Source organism: Cardiocondyla obscurior, linkage group LG24 (assembly GCF_019399895.1).
Source record: "Cardiocondyla obscurior isolate alpha-2009 linkage group LG24, Cobs3.1, whole genome shotgun sequence".
Classification (NCBI taxonomy): domain Eukaryota; kingdom Metazoa; phylum Arthropoda; class Insecta; order Hymenoptera; family Formicidae; genus Cardiocondyla; species Cardiocondyla obscurior.
Window position 1 is genome coordinate 316,305 of NC_091887.1, and position 16,026 is coordinate 332,330.

General features: G+C 42.1%; 2 protein-coding genes across 3 annotated transcripts in view; one reads left to right on the forward strand and one right to left on the reverse strand.

Annotated features, from left to right (window-relative positions):
• The window catches only part of LOC139111511 (circadian clock-controlled protein daywake), a 131,538-nt gene that overhangs the window by 33,778 nt on the left and 81,734 nt on the right, over positions 1 to 16,026 (forward strand). The gene's annotated exons all lie outside the window — the stretch shown is intronic.
• Positions 329 to 15,936, reverse strand: LOC139111665 (homeobox protein Nkx-2.2a). Of its 2 annotated transcripts, none has more exons than XM_070672130.1 (4): positions 13,699 to 15,936; positions 5,067 to 5,173; positions 4,593 to 4,790; positions 329 to 2,615 (listed from the first exon to the last, which is right to left on the reverse strand). In XM_070672130.1, exons 1-4 carry the CDS (start codon positions 13,779 to 13,781, stop codon positions 2,104 to 2,106), a joined length of 900 nt encoding a protein of 299 aa, XP_070528231.1. In that variant the 5' UTR covers positions 13,782 to 15,936; the 3' UTR covers positions 329 to 2,103. The 2 variants fall into 2 exon arrangements, with proteins under 2 accessions (XP_070528231.1, XP_070528230.1); XM_070672129.1 differs by lacking the exon at positions 13,699 to 15,936 and adding an exon at positions 6,331 to 8,150.

Here is a 16,026-nt window from a genome sequence, read left to right on the forward strand (position 1 = left end):
AAATCTAAACCGGTAACAAGATGGCTGCTCGGAAACGGAAACCGGAAGCTTGTCACTCAAGCTACGCGGACTTCCGGCGTGTCCTGGAAAAAGGGAAGCGGTTCTGGTACGGTCGGGGAAAGGGAGAGAGAGCGAGAGAAAGAGCGTAGGATGAGATTGTTTCAAATGTATCATTTTATTATGTTCCCTGCTAAACGTAAAGAAGAAACGTTGTAACACCAGTAAAGTTTTTCGGCAAAAAATTAAAGAGGCAGGAAAAAAAAAAGGGAAAAGGATAATTTTTTTTTTAAAGGGAACGTTAAAAAGGAGAAGCAGACATAAAAATGTATCTTTTTAAGATCCGAATTTATTAAATATGCTTCTGATATATATATATATATATATTAGTTTACTATATATTATACACAATTTACATATATACAACTTACACATAACTAATTAATTAGGGACGAAACATTAGGATATTCTTGCGATTGCTCGTAATGGTAGGATCTCGCTTATAATTCTTCGATTACCGTGGTATTATAATAATCATAATACATCGTTATATCAATATAATACAGTCGTGCTATTTGGAAAGTCAAATGTTTTATATTTAAAATAATGGTTTAAGGTCCATTTTAATATCAACAAAATTTTGCGCTCCTAGGTTTCTTTCTTCGGGTTTCGCTTAAATTTTATTACTCTTCGAATATTTATATATGTGCAAAAAAAATTATTAACAATGCCAAATTAATTTTGACAAATGCGTGCAGCTGTACGCTATATTGCATTCTCGTTAATCATATTTTCGAACTAGTCTATGTTCCCTTTTTTTTTTTATGAAAGTTTCTTACGAAAAACATTGTTTAATGAAAAGTATATGACAAGAATTATAGAATTATTATGCAAGTACATAATCTATTGTGAAAATCTAGCAAATACATCGCGAATCCCTTGACAAGACGAAGAAAAACCGTGCACAGTTTACATTAGCTATGTAGGTACGTGAATGACGTGACGAAAAATGCCTAAATGTAAAAATTGTTTAAACGGCGATCGAAATAGATTGCGAATCGCAATCGAGCCTCGATCTCGATCCGCCGTGGCAGTAATTTAGTTTACTATTTCACTCTGAAAGAGCCATTAAATGGGCATTAATGTTATCATGCGGCTAAACGTTACGCGCTTTATGATTAAATTCGAACCCCTTGTGCTTACGAGATATTTTTTCATGCGACGCACGCTTCAAAGACTAATTTGAAATCTACACACGTGAGTTGTTACAACGCGTAACAGTTTGTACAAATATTCTACTTCGTAAGAACGCGACGTTATCTAATGACTTTTCCTCTACGCGTTTTCTTACCTTCGTAACTGTTCGTTTATTAAAGTTTAACTAATTTGTTAGACGCGAAAGCGATCTTTGGTTTCTGACAATGTTACCATTTCTAATTTCTTTATAAATATCAATACTCGTCGTAAAAATTTTCACGCCTCAATTTTATGTTCTTGAAGAAATTACGGGCTTGTAGATTTACGAGATGCGTCTTTTAATTCTTTTTTACTTTCGGCCAAGACGTTAAGATATTAAAACCTTTCGATTCGATTTTCTTTTTCTTTTTTTCTTCGGGAAGTTTAATTGTACGCGTGTCCCGAAATGCCCGTCAGTCAAACATGTTTGAAATTCAGAAATAGCTTTTTATATAATATTATTACACATCTCTGTCTGAAACCTCGTTTATTGCATCAAGGATCTGATTAGATATGCATCAATTTCGTGCTGCGAGTAAAATACAAGAAAATGGTCTAATAATGGTATCAGCCGTTTTTTCAATTAACTAATACTTTGATTCGTTTTTTCATTCATCTGCCGACGGCTACGCCGGCAACGTCGTCGAGTTCGCAATCGTTATCACTAAGGCAAATCCTCGAACATCTCGGCGTATTCAACACCGACATGAAATCGTCCCTGTCTTTGACGTTTTGAATTTTTTTTTTCGTTCATTCCTTTCGCATCCTTTCGTCGCGATAGAAAGTAGCAGTTTCGGGAATCGATTCGCGTTACGATCGCGCAGTCAATGCAGACCGTGCACCACGGATCGTTTCATTAGACTAGTCACCTTACCACCAGTATTTCTGCATGTACGGCGCCATGGGGACCTGGCCGCTTCCAGGATAGGCGGCGGGCTCCATTAGCTTCGACTGGCAAGGTTTGCCGTCTCTGACGAGCACCGGAACGGCGACCCTTCTGGGCGAGCAGCCACTGCTGCCGGCCTCGACGCGCTCGCTGGCCGCCCTCTTCGTCTTGTACCTATGATTTTGAAACCAGATCTTCACCTGAGTTGGCGTTAGGCGGATTATCGAGGCCAGGTGCTCCCGCTCGGGCGCGCTTAGATAGCGTTGCTGGCGAAAACGTCGCTCTAGCTCGTAGGTTTGCGCCTTGGAGAACAGAACGCGCCGCTTGCGCTTCTTGTGCTCGGTTTCGTGAGGTTGCGCCGTCTCGTTGCCGGTCTGCTGCTCGTCCTCGAAATCCTGCGACTCCTCGTCTTTCGACGACTCGTGGCTATTTTCCTGCTGCGACGGGAACGACATGTCCGAGATCGCCGGGCTTGTCGAGTCCGGTTGTTGTAGAACTGTAAGAAAGTCAAGAGGGGGAGAAGTTAGGGAGTGCTATAAACGAAGGGAACTTTCACGGGGGTAGTAAGAATTTATTAATATAGATTCAACGAAATCTTGTCGTATACTTTTCTATAAATTATATCTATACGTAAATTATCGATGCGATTAAAACCAGTAAAATAATTATGCTGGATGAAGTAATGCAAGTATAGCGTTTATTATTAATTAAATCAACCGTTTCAATTACGTGATTGACGAGTTGCAGCTGCATTTCGATTCTAGCCGACGCCATCGATTGCTCTTAGCGTTGATTACCAGCAGATGCCGGCCTGCATTGATTTTTTTTTACTAGTTCTAATCGGTGCATTAGACGGCTAATGCTCGTGCTTACGCCGAGTTTAATTTTAGAATTAAAAATCTTAGCGCAAGATTTTTCTCTTCTAATATTTATACTTTTCTTTTATTTATCGTAACGAGGCAAATTTATTAATTTAATTAGTCGTGGGAATAAAAGCGACCGAACACACAGGCCGTTAATATATGTATAGCGTGCGCGATTTAGCGCGACATGATAAAATAATTAAATTTAAACAATACGTAAAATATGGAGCGAATGACGGGGCGAGTGTCATTTTGCTGACGCGATAATTATGCCACGAGAGAGATGCGCGTACAATAACTTCATTTAGCGGAGTGTAGGTAAATGTTACGACCGGGCCCGAGATACCGGCTAATTTCGTGTACAACGCCGGGATACTGGCTCTCGCCGTAGTAGTACAATATGCTTTTGTGAGCTACCCCTGAAACCCGCTCGGGGAGGGTGTGAACCCAATATAGAGCCTATTTGACACCCCTGCTGGACCCCCCATGGGATCAACCATATCATTTTCATGGGAGATTAGACCGTGCTCGCAGACGCACTGTGATTTCAATTAAACACTCGCCACCGACTAATGTCTCCGAAGCTGCGCATGATGGCCGCGGAAAAAGAAACGATACTTTTTTTTAAGACTGCAACCGAGCTGTTAATTTGATGACGTTAAAAGCGAGAAAAAAATATCTCTAAAATTGTTGTGACGTAAGGTAAAAAAAGAAATTAATGCGGGAAAGACTTATACGTTCTCTTTGAAATAATAGCAGGGGTATCTATATTTGATACAATGCTCGAAGAAAAAAAATATAGCGCTAACTTAAACCCAGCGAATTTAGAAAAATCGCTCAGGGAGTATTAGATTCCAGTTTGAAACTTTTTCTATAAATCAGCTTCGGAGAGAACTCAACGTAATATCCACCGAACAATGTAAACGTTCGATATAAAGGAGATCCACTCAATCGTGCTCTCTGTCCCCCTCTCTTTACCTGCTGCAGAACCGCAATTATTTGCGCGCGATGCGTTTTTCAACGGTTCGATACGTCGCCTCGGATCTCTCGCTCGTGTAAACCGCGAAAAAAAAAAAGACCGAAACGCGGGGATAGGTCGCAGACGAATTTTTTGGGCGTGACGACACCGATTTGTCGAGGGGGGCCGCTCTCTCACATCTGTCCCCGACTCGACATCTGTCCTCTTTCGCGGACCAATCGCCGCGCGGTACCCACGAGGACCTTTTACAGAGCCATTAGATCCTGCTTAACCCTCGCGGACCAATTGTAGGGTGCTAAATAAATAAGGGTTTTCATCCCGCGCTCCCGTCCTTCTCTCCGCCCGCAAAAACGCGCGTGTGCTTCGCACACCGGGGAGCGAAGAAAGCGAAAAGATTTACGTCTCAGGCGAGGTAGCTATACAGATCGAATTTGATTTCTTGGGATGCGAGTAACAATGCAGACGACCTTATTTATCTCGCTGTTCTTTTAGAAAAATTAATAATTACTTCTTGATGTAATTAAATACGTTTTCGGCGTTGCACGCGGCGGTGGGTGATAAAATTTCCTGCCGCGGTTATCTCTTGTACGTAGATTTTAATTAAATAAAGAATAATTCGGGCTTTGCTTACCGTTCACTTCCTCTAGAGGTTGAGGCAACGTTGATGGTAGTGCCGGTCCAGTTGGCCATAGTAATCCGGGCGGAGGTGGTGGTAGCGTACTTCTGTTCAGATTAGCGTGCATAGGTTGCAGCATGGCTGTCGTATGCTCAAGAAATTGTTGGTAGGCCGACGGCACGTCGTTAGGCGTTGGTAAGACCGTCGTGGCACCTGGAACACCAAGTTTCGATAAATTAGTAAAGTCTCTTTTTTTTTTTTTACCTTTAAGGGATTTTTTTTTATTAAAAAATCTGTTTATTTTAATTGAGATAGATTGTAATTTAAATTAAATCGATTAATTTCTGCAGGGCATTGGAAACTTAGTTTGTGAATTTATTCTGCTTCGTTTTTATATTTTTTAAAATTACTTTTAATTAGTTTTATGATTTTACAATTTTTGTTATTTTTAAATTATTAAAATTAAAGGTAAGATAATTCTAATATTACCTTGCACATCTGGCTCTTCTTGCGATGGCTTCGCATCGTTTAGCTCCAAAATATCACTGATGGCGAAGCCAGAAGTTCTAGCAGGCATTTTCATACTTTCCAATAGCCTGTAACGAAAAAAGTCGCATAATTATTATTAATACATTTATTATAGTTATAATTGTCCAACTATAATTTTATATCTCGACATTAAGTAAGCATACAAGAAATATTCTTCTCTCAGTGTGTGCTCGCGGCAAATTTTTAGAGGAAAGCCGAAAATCGGCACGTCCTGCGGACGGATTTGCGAGTTGGAAAGTCGAATACAAAGGTAGTTTTTTGACGGTGAGGTTTAATTTTTGAAGCTGGCCTCGAAAGCTGTGCGACGGCCGTCAAAAAGCCACCGGCCTTTTCGGAGACCCGATTAGAGAGAGAAATGTCTTTAAGGACACAGTACCTGCGAGCGTTCGATCACAAGCAACCTGTCTCGAACTTAACCTGCGTATAGAAACGAAATTTTCGAGCCTGCTTCCTAAACCATACAAGCCATTATCGCGTCACGTTCGGCCGTATGTTCCAAACGATCCTGACATAACTCGGATGTTTTTATTCGAATAACACAGCCTCCGAAAACTACTGTGTGAAAATTTTGCCGACTGTTACAAGTTCGCAAAGAATTACGACGAAAATTATTTAATTCCTCTTTCATTGAGGTTTATTTTTTAATTGAAAACCTTGTTTAGATCGATAATCCATAAGCATGAGCGTTGAAATCGCTCGCGATTTCAACCTTCCGTAATTAATGTTCTCTTAGATTAATTTTTTTTCTCAGAAAATTGCTGCACGAATTTAGCTTTCGTCATTCGTTTGTAAAGTTTCCCTTATTCCAACTAGTCGATATAATTCAGATAAAGAAATTAATGTTTTAATTAATCGGCTGATTATTTTTAAAAAGAAAGTGTATTCCATGCATAAGTGCATTTTCACGTCGCGTGCAAGGTTTAATCGATAAGTGATGCGTGTGTTCCGGTAAGCATCAAGGATTTTGATAGCTGACCGGATATTCGGTGATATCGCCCGATAACGTGATATATCTTAATTAAACTAAGTACGAATATTGAGAATCGTTGTTTCATCCGGTGCCGGTGCGGAAATATATTACGTTGTCGATAAAGCTTTTTAATTTATTTACCGAATTCTTTTTTATTTATTGCGCTGTTATTGCGTCACAAAAAAAAAATATTTAAAAATAATAATTCGCTGACTTCTTATTAATTTCATTTACCTAGTGTTTAATGCGAGTTGACTGTACCAGACGTGATTCAGGAGACTAGCCGGATACGGTAGTAGCGGCCAGGGCAATAGTTTATTCTTATCTGCCATTTTGAGAGAATGTTGAAGAATTCAATCGGTTTTTATTCGCGTCAATGCATATTACACTCTTTAACGTCGGCACGTTTATGAAACCGGAGGAACCTTTTTCATTTCATTGCGTATTTCGATTGTTACTTACGACTTTAGTTCTCTTTTTTTTTTTTTTCTTAACAATTAACTATCGAAGTTAAGTTCTCTATTTATTCCTTTCTGTCTTTCCTTCCTTTATTTTATTTCTCTTGCCTCGTCTGCTTTTTGTCTTGCGTGACGCGAATAAAACTGGCGAAAATTTATTCCGCTCGGACGAAAACTGGTAAAGTTTCTCCTCTTCTATCTCCCCCTGGGGTGAATGGATTTTTAATTTGCGTTTACTCCGAGAGCGTCAACGGCACGTATATATTTCTCCCACGCTCACTTCTCTACTTATGCTTCTTCATTCTTGTCAGCTTGAGCGATTTCCATGGAAATCTTTCTTGAAATTTCTCGAGTGTTTTCACAATTGCCACTGCCCATTTTGAAGTTTTCTTTTTCCACACTTTTCTTTACCTTCGTCGCACAGCACCGTCCGATCTCCGTTTTTACCGCGAAGCACCCTCGACTTTTCGCACAGTTACCGTTCGGATATGCACAACGGGGAGTACGAGAGTACGAGAAATTGATCACGCTCGTTCGATCGCGGATTCCCGCGCCGTATCTCCTGGAAATTTTCGGTCACTTTCACAAGTAGGCGCAAAGGGGTTGCCGCGAAAAAGCGACTCGGTCCGAGCGACACGTAGAGCGGGCCACCGGATACCTTTTCGGGAGCTGCTGAAGGACTCTCCTTGTAGTTTTTGAGTGTCCTCCACGAGCACTTGACGGCTAGTGTTCCCTACCTCGAGCAGCCTCGCTTGTCAAGCACCCTCAAAGCGCAGGGCGGGTTCTACGTGTGGGCGGAGATTTCTCGGTCATCCCTCCGGCTCGTAGTCGCGTATCCCACCCTTGCCCATCGACACCGGGCAGCTTAGGGAAGGTTTTCCACGAGAAACGCGGCCGACTTTTTTTTCATCGCCTTTGCCGTCTTTGGGAGTCGCGTTTGTTAAAAAAAATGCATACGCACATCTGACGTTTTATAGTTGTAGATTTTTTTTTTTTTTTTTTATTAAACTTTAACGTTTCTTTAATTTTTAAAATAAATTTTTTGAAAGATAAATTAGTTTCCAAGATTATTATTACAGTTATTATAAATTTTTTTAACGCGCTAAATAGTTTCTAATTTAAATAATGCGGTTTTAACATAATTAATTTTCTAGAACGCAATTCGGGATGCGATTTTAGCGAGACGTTCGTCGGCCAACGTGGTTAAAACTTCGTAAACACTTAGCGCCGTGCTTCTTTTGCATTTAATTCTTGTACATTTGTTCATATGTAAGCCCCGCACTACGTAATCCGACAAAGTCTCGCCACTTGGCGCGATCTCACGAGAGGGTATCCCTTGCGACTCTGCGCGGCTGGTAACGTCACAGGGGCGAGTTGCCGAGGGGTGGTGCCGTCGGTCGACCAATAGAAAGGTCGGGTGTTGGGGAAACCCTCGCCCGACAACCCGGGGGTTGATTTCAATCCAGCTCGCCGTGCAGGCCAATCGCTGGGCTTCATCGATCAGGGGGGCTTTTTACACCGAGAGCATACTTTACGTCGAGTGTTAATGTGAAAGAGCATTAGCGGTGCTTTTACTGTGTCATTTCGATTTTTCACTCGCGCCTTCTCTTTCTGTTTCTCCCCCCCTGTCCCCCTTCTCGCCGCTGTTTTCTCTCCTGCTCTCGGCACTCAGATCGCCTTCTATTGATACGCAAAACTGGGTTAGAAGCGTGGCCGCGGCTTCTGGGTGAGTGTTACACAAATGCAAACGAGATGTACGTATGACCAATCGGCCGGACTGCGTTCTTTTTTTGGGGGGGGCTGTTTGCTCGAGTAAAATGCCAGAGGGTGCGAATTTGCGTATAATTGACAGAACGGCGGAGGCGAAGTTTGTTCGCGTCGTACATTATTGATTCAATAATACGATAATGTTTAATAAAATTCTATCAAATTTTTGCGATAGGTGTCGAACTTTCCGCGAATAATTTTTTCCGCGCGATTGCATTTCGTGAATTTGTCCGCCTAGCTCCGTCGTGATCCCTTCGGGCGTTGCTCGTCGAGGTACCAATTTTAAAGAAACACGAAAGCAAATATTAAAGACGCCAATCTTCGCCGCAAGTCGGAGAAGCAAAACGGTTAGAGGGAAGTTACGACAGTTAAATAAACTCGGATATTAGGCCGGTGCAACTCCGACGGAGAGTGCGACGACTAATTTCGTAGTGAGACATTTGTTACGCGCGCGTTCCGTGACGATCAATCCCTTATTTCTTCGATAATCACGATATTCGCGCGTGCACGCGAAGAAGGACGCACTGAGAGAAATACACGGTTATCTTCCAGCCTCGGCTATAATTTTACGATATTCCTGCCTGTAATAACTACAATGGACTCAGTCATTTCCACCATTATAATGGCCGAGTCAACTGTATTCATTGCTAGAAATGTCGCGGAATTGTAGCCGAGGCTAAATTTCTCTGTCGTTGCATGTCGGCGACGCCGCTGACCTAATTTCCCCCTTTTTTTTTTCCTTTTTTCTTTTTTCTAAACCACCCCCTCGTTATTCCTGGACACGCATTTGTTATATCGAAGCGGGAGATCAAGCGCGATTGCCAATCGACGCGTATCATCATCCGACGGGATCGTGCGCGTGAAAGTAACGTCGCGGGCCTTGATGCGAAACGAATTTGCCGGCCTTTTTTTCCCCGCGATGCCCCGCGATTATAGATAAAACGTTATCGCGGCAATACCGAAGCCATATTACACGTATCGCGCGCGGTTATTGATTACCAAAGATTCCCCTTGTTGAAAAATACCTGGCGACATTTCTTCGCGCGGCACGAAGCGCGTGCGATTTCTCTGCAATATTAGAAGAGACATCAAAAATACAGATAATTAAATTTTTATGGTTAAAAACGTTAAAGAATAAAGCTATTTCTGTTATTAATTTTTTATTAATACCGCGTCATTAATTAATACCACAAAAATATAGCTTCAACGAAACTTTCTCTTAATGAAAATTCAATCATTTTTATCTTAATTAATGTAAGGCGCACGAATTTCTAAAATATACCTCCGCTTTTGTCGTCACCGAGACGAGACGGCCGAAGTGAGCGAACGGAAGCCCGGAGCGTTTCTCATCGTGAAATTTAGAGAAATGTTTGGGTGCCCCGGTTACAAACGGCAGAGGCTCACGACGTTTGATCTCCCGATTCGGCTAGTCGAAATTGATGATACCGCCGGTGCCGATGAATGGAGTCGCAGGTTGTATCCAATCGCGAGGGCGGAAGGGAGGAGGAAGGTGCACCTGAATGAACGCCGGGCACTCACAATAAATGCACGCGCGTACTGACGGTAGCAGCGATGGAAAATGGGGTCTCGAAAAGCGCGACTTAGAAACGGGGAACAGGTAAGCGAGAAACGACGATGGGACGAGTTTCCGGTTCATTCAGACTGGCCCTCGTACAATCGCGCGGCCACGCCGCATGCAGAAAGTCAAAAAGTGCGGAAGAGGGTGGACCCGACTTTCTTGCCCTTTCTCGTGGCCGCGTCTCGGCCGAATTTATATCTGGAAATAAAATCGAATGGCTACCGGAAAACGCTCGACGTGATGGCCGAGGCGCGGACGGTCGGATTGATTTACGAGGCGATAACGCGATTATTACAAAATGCGTAATTTTCTCGCACGGATATTGGCAAGCGGGGGATTATTATTATATCGTAATAATCGTATATGCTTCGGAAAATTAATAAAATTAATTAATAAAAAATATTTAATATTATCAGAACCGTGCGCCACAGGGTTTCGAAAAGGTGTCGCGTGTTATAAGATCCTTAGCTTGTAAAAGCTCGGGATGGCAGTTTGAGGGGTCTCGAGCGATACGCGTATTGATTCGTTGCACATTCCGTCATCTAACTCGGTTAGAATCGTGTTCAACACGAGAAAAGAGACCCGCGAGACGTCTACCGTTTTTCTCGGATTCGTCCTTTTCCTCCCCTTCTCCGCGTTCTCTCTTCCCTGCGTGTTGCCCCTCATCCCGGAAGTTCCGAGCGTCGGCGGGAAAAAATGGAGGAGTCTCGAGCTCTCCGGGCAATCGAGCAACATTTGCCGGGCTCCCACGACTGTTTGGCGATAGCTGTGCCAACTTGTTTTGAGCACGCAACCCAATTTGTCTGCGTCTCATTGTTTTACCGCTCTCTCCCGCTTTCTTCTTGCCCCCTTCGTGCTGTAGTCGCTTCACCGGTGCAGCTTGTGCCCGCGAATTATTGCGACCCTCCAATGATCGAGTGGAGTCTTCCCTAACTTTCCGCTTTAATAACATTTCCAGATAGATGCAAACTCGCGAGTGCAAACAACACGCCCGAGGTAAATTATTAGAGCGATCCCTTTTTCGAATTCTTATTTTATAATTGAGCCTTATTAATTTTTTTTTAACGTAGAAAATAAATAGCGAATGTATAAAAAAAGTAGTGGAATATAGCTCTTTCGGTGGCAGGTATTCTTTGCACCTTGAGTCGGCAGGATCGAAGGGAGAGAAAGAGAGAGAGATAATTCGGTAGGCCTCAAAGGCGAAACTTTGTGAAAATACTTGCCAGCCGAGTGGACGGCACTTGACATTAGGATCTTCTCGTTTGTGGAATGCGGGTGTGCCGGAAATGGGAAACGTGTCGCGATGAATGACCATTCGCCCATTTGACCGGATATCTCGCCATTAACATCACAATATCGGTACCTGCCGACGCGGTAGTCGAAAGAAAAGCACCACCTGAGATCGGTGCCGACGGTCGTCGGACGTTTTATCGCCCGTACGTGCGGCGGAAAAACATTTTTTCGGCAGTTTCTCGGGAACTCGGGCCACCGCTCCGGGACCGTGAAATCTCTCCCCGAGATGTCGCATTTACAGTCCAGATAATATCCTCGCAAGCGCGCGGTCAAGGTTTGATCTAGCATTTGCTCTCGAGCACCATGTAACCTCAGGCTATCGAAATGACCTCTTCCCACCTCGCAGCATCTCTCTCCATCTCTTTGTCTCTTTCTTTTTGTATCGGATATTAACTCGAGTGGCTATTAAAGAAAATTGTAAAACGGCCTTGAAAGGATCGCTGACTGAAAAGGTTTCCTTTCTTCCTTCGAGCCTTTTGAACAACTTAAAATAGATGACTAATATTGTCGGCTTATTGTCGAAAAATTAAAGTTATTATCATGTACACGCTACGCTCGAAAGCCTCTTCATAAACAAAAGTTTCTAAAAGAACTTCTCTTTTTTTTTTCCGTTCGAAATTTATTCTTTCGTAGAACGGGCGACTTATGGACTGACGAAGGCTGACCGGTGCAGTGTAAAGCAGATGTTTAAAAAGAAATAAGTAACAATAGTCACATGCAGAAGCAGTAATTTTTAAATATTTCTTATTGTTTTATATGTTATTTAATTATTTAAATATCCTACATTATTTCATCTCTTAATATTTTCAACGAATAAAAAAGTAGAACATATTTTGCTTTAAATATTATTAATTTTTATTAAACATAGTTTTTTTTTTTTTTTGGAGTAAAAAATATTATTAAAATATTATTGAATTATTAATAATAAAATAGCACAAAGATCCAGCTTTGACCATAGTCTTTCTTTTCAAAAAGATTTAATAAAATAAAGTTTTTTTTTTATAATAATCAACGTTTATCAAAGTTTAACGCAGCTGGCCGAAAAGCTGTGATTTTTTTTTTATGTCACTGCTGAGACTGGTTGAAAGAAAAGACGTTGGAATTTAGTGGAAACCGATCGAAGAATATCTTACGTTCATTCATGAAGTCAGCATAAAGGGGGTGATGGGCCTGCGAAAGTATGAATGAACGTAGCGTGAGGGCTTAGCGTAGACCGGATGACGTAGGTCCCGAGGGACACTTCTTTAGTATTCTCGTTCAAGAGGCCTGTTGAGAAGGTCCCTCTTCCATAAAATGTGCCCCTTCGCTCACGAGCCGTGTTGTTGGACACGATCTAAACTCGGCACGGTTTGTTAAAAGCCACCAACCACCGACGTCGTTTAAGAACTGCTTAAGACGTTAGTCCAAGTATGCCAGAATGACGAGCTTTCCCTTTTGCGTTTCGTTTTCCAGATGGAAAGAAAGCACTTTGCTCTTTGCATTCAATCCCACTGCGTATTGTAAGCGCTCCGTTTTTCTTTGCGAAGTACGTTGCATAAAGAGTCAATTAACCGAATAATTTCGTGTAACAGGTATACAAAAAAAAATTGAAAGGCCGCAAAACAATATGAGATGATTGTAAAAAATCTTTATAGAAAACTATATGCACGCAAAGCTATTATATATAAAGAAATTTCTTATTTTTTTTTTTAATGAATATATATAATATAGATTTTTTCATAATTTATAAACGAAGCGTATATATAGAAATAAAAATTGGGGTGCTATGTTAAATTAAGTAATTGCTCATCGGCGATGTTCTGATTCGACGATTTCGCGAGCACCTCGCAGGTGCAACGAACGGACGGGGATGGTAGGGAAGCAGCAGAATCGTATATCGCAGCGGAATACGATTAATCCGAAATTTATGATGGAAACCAACAGGTGTCGGCATACCCGCGCGGCCTTTTCGCTCCTCGTGTGTGTCCCGGGGTGTAACAAGGCGTACCACTCTACGCCGAAGGATTCGCCTAACCGACATGCGTGACTGCTCTTAAACGTTCGTTTCCGGTTTCCGGTGTTATCGGCTTAATCAGATATGCTAATTATCCGCGCAAACGCGCGCCAATTGAGTGATCCTTTCGATATCTCGAGATCAGTTGACAAAGACGCTTCCGCATGAAATAGCGTATTTGTATAAAATTAACTTTCTTCAATAAGAAAATAAGAAGGGTCGTCAAATGTACGCAGAGCGAACGAACGTTCGAAATAATTTTATATTAAAACTCAGGCTTTATAGAGGATTTTCCGTTTCAAATTTTTCTGTTTTATCTCTACTTTGTGATAACGCTTTCTAGTTTGATTAATCTCTGTCTTAGCTAGAAATTACCACTTAAAATCCCGAGTTTTATTCGTTAGTATAAGTATAAATAAAAATTATGCAAGGGGACTACTTTTAATTTTTTTTTTTTTTACACAAAATATTGTACCAGGGGAAGTTATTGTTAGCGCCGAGTAAACTTTTACCTGTAATCCTCCTCGTTGCTGACGTAATCGGGCGGTATCAGGTGCCAAGAAGCGTCGTAACAATCGTCGTATCCAGCTGCCATTATTCTCGCTATTTTTTTTTTCCTCTCCCTTACGCACCGTCTCGATTAACGAACGTGCTCGTTCGTGCGGCTGGTACAAAGGCCGGAAAAAATATCCCGCGGCTTTCCCGGCCAGAGTCAAAAACGTGCCGTCGTCTAATTCATCCAGAAGTCGGCCGAGGAAATTGCCTGGACGGCCTCGTGTACCGTTTCAGCGCGTAAATTCTTTTTCGGGTACGGCAGACCCGAGTTTTACGCTCGCGTACCTCAAAAAACCTGTCACGTACCGAACTGTCATCGCACGTCCTTCCGCATCGGTCCTGCGAAACTGGTCACGTTCCGCCGAATTTTTAAACGAGGCGCAGAAAGGATTCGCCGACGTTAAGACGGATACGACGAGCGACCGATACTACGCTCATCATCGATTGTTGGAATTAAGACCTTAAATTTTTCACTTTGTTCTTAATCTCCTCGCGCGATTAACTGTCTCTTCGACAAATATTTATTGGAAAAGCAACGCGGCACTAAAAGAAAAAAAAAAAAAAATAGGTAACGAAAATTATCACGGAGAACGACACCGAGATTATACTCCCGTCCACCTCGTTATAACCGTTTTACTGAGAACTATGTGGCAATATATCGATCACCTATATATTGTATCAAAAATATGGCTACCTGATAGGAGCTCCGGCAACGTTATCGGCGCGATAAGCGCCTACATAGATTAGTTGGACTACCGCAAATCACAAATCAGAGGGGGGCCTAAATATAGTCGAAAATCTGATCGATCCCCGGTGCTGTAAAAAAAATATACATTATCATCATTGAAATTAATTTCTCTCTTGAAAGGTAAAACAAAATTGGCCATTTCAGCCGAACTATAAGAAAAAATCTATATTATACTTCGCTGCTGCGGCAGTTTTAAACGAATATATAACATATAAATTTTTACAAGCAATTAAAAGTAAAAATACGCGTATAAAGTAGTGTGCAATCATCTTTCCTGCACGATTCAATGATTTACTACGCACGTGTCGTGCGATTGAAAGACGGGAAAAACCTTTATCTTTCATCTACAACTTTGTAATCGCGAAAGGGAAAAAGAAAAGTATAGATTGTCATATCTGTCACGTGCGAAACAATTTTAAGATACTAACGATAGTGTGCCGCCGGGTTGGAATTTTCTACTAGTCCGCGCTGACGCAGCACTATTTCAGCAAACATGAGGGCATTTTTGTTAATCGTTATCGACATTATTTTCCAATTACGTTGTTTTGGTTGTTGTGCAATCGTCCGGCCGCATTCTTGTCGGCCGGTATCAATTCGACAAAACGCGCGTGCGATAGTAATTAAATTGTTATCTACCGCGATGCGTTTCGATGTAAGATCATCGAGAGAAAAGGAGGCGAGAGTCTCGAACGGCGGTGTTGCGTGAACGCGAAATCGAATAGGAAATAACGATCCCGGGGAGGCGGTAATCGGCCAATTGTTGCTACTCGACAGTCGGTTGTATCGTACAATTCGTTAATGACAAGAGACCCTCGAGGTGAAGTATCCGCGGCTTAGCCGACAAGTGCTACCAAACGGAATCCGCTACGAGTGCACTTGATAAAGTAACATCGTTTCCCTCACTATCTGTATTTATTTATGCAGCGCCCGCGCAGATAAGTTCGCGTTCGTTCCGCGTAGCATCAATTGCCACAATTGTCGCGGGTGGCATCCGTTCGCGTTGCGAGAAGTCCGCTCGCGGGGCGTTCGTGAAAATCATTCCGCCTTCGATGACGAAAAAAAAATTATATACGACATATAATTCGACAATACGATCGATGCTGCTCGTCGAACAAACCGTCGTCGCCGCAAGTTCCTTCGTCGAACCTTCAGGGCGCCGTTTATCTCTTCATTTAGCACATCTATGACATATGGGTCTAATCTCCGCTTATCGCGGCCGAAGCGATAAGGACGAGTTGTTGCGCGCCGCAAAAATCGACGAGCTTCGCGGTATCTCTAATAATTTTATAGGAAAGGTGGGAGGAAAAGAGGGAGGGCGCGAAGAAATTGCGGGCGCCATAATCCCGTGGCTCGTAAAAAGATTGATACAATTTTGAGCGACGCAAAAATTTTAGCCTCGGGAGATAAGAGGTCGAGCTATCAATCATTTTGCCCGATATTGATTTAGACTATGTTTTATCACCGGCCATGTATTATTGCATGCGCACGGCTTTCGGTTGATATAATAATGGAGTAATCGTTTAATAATCAACGAGAA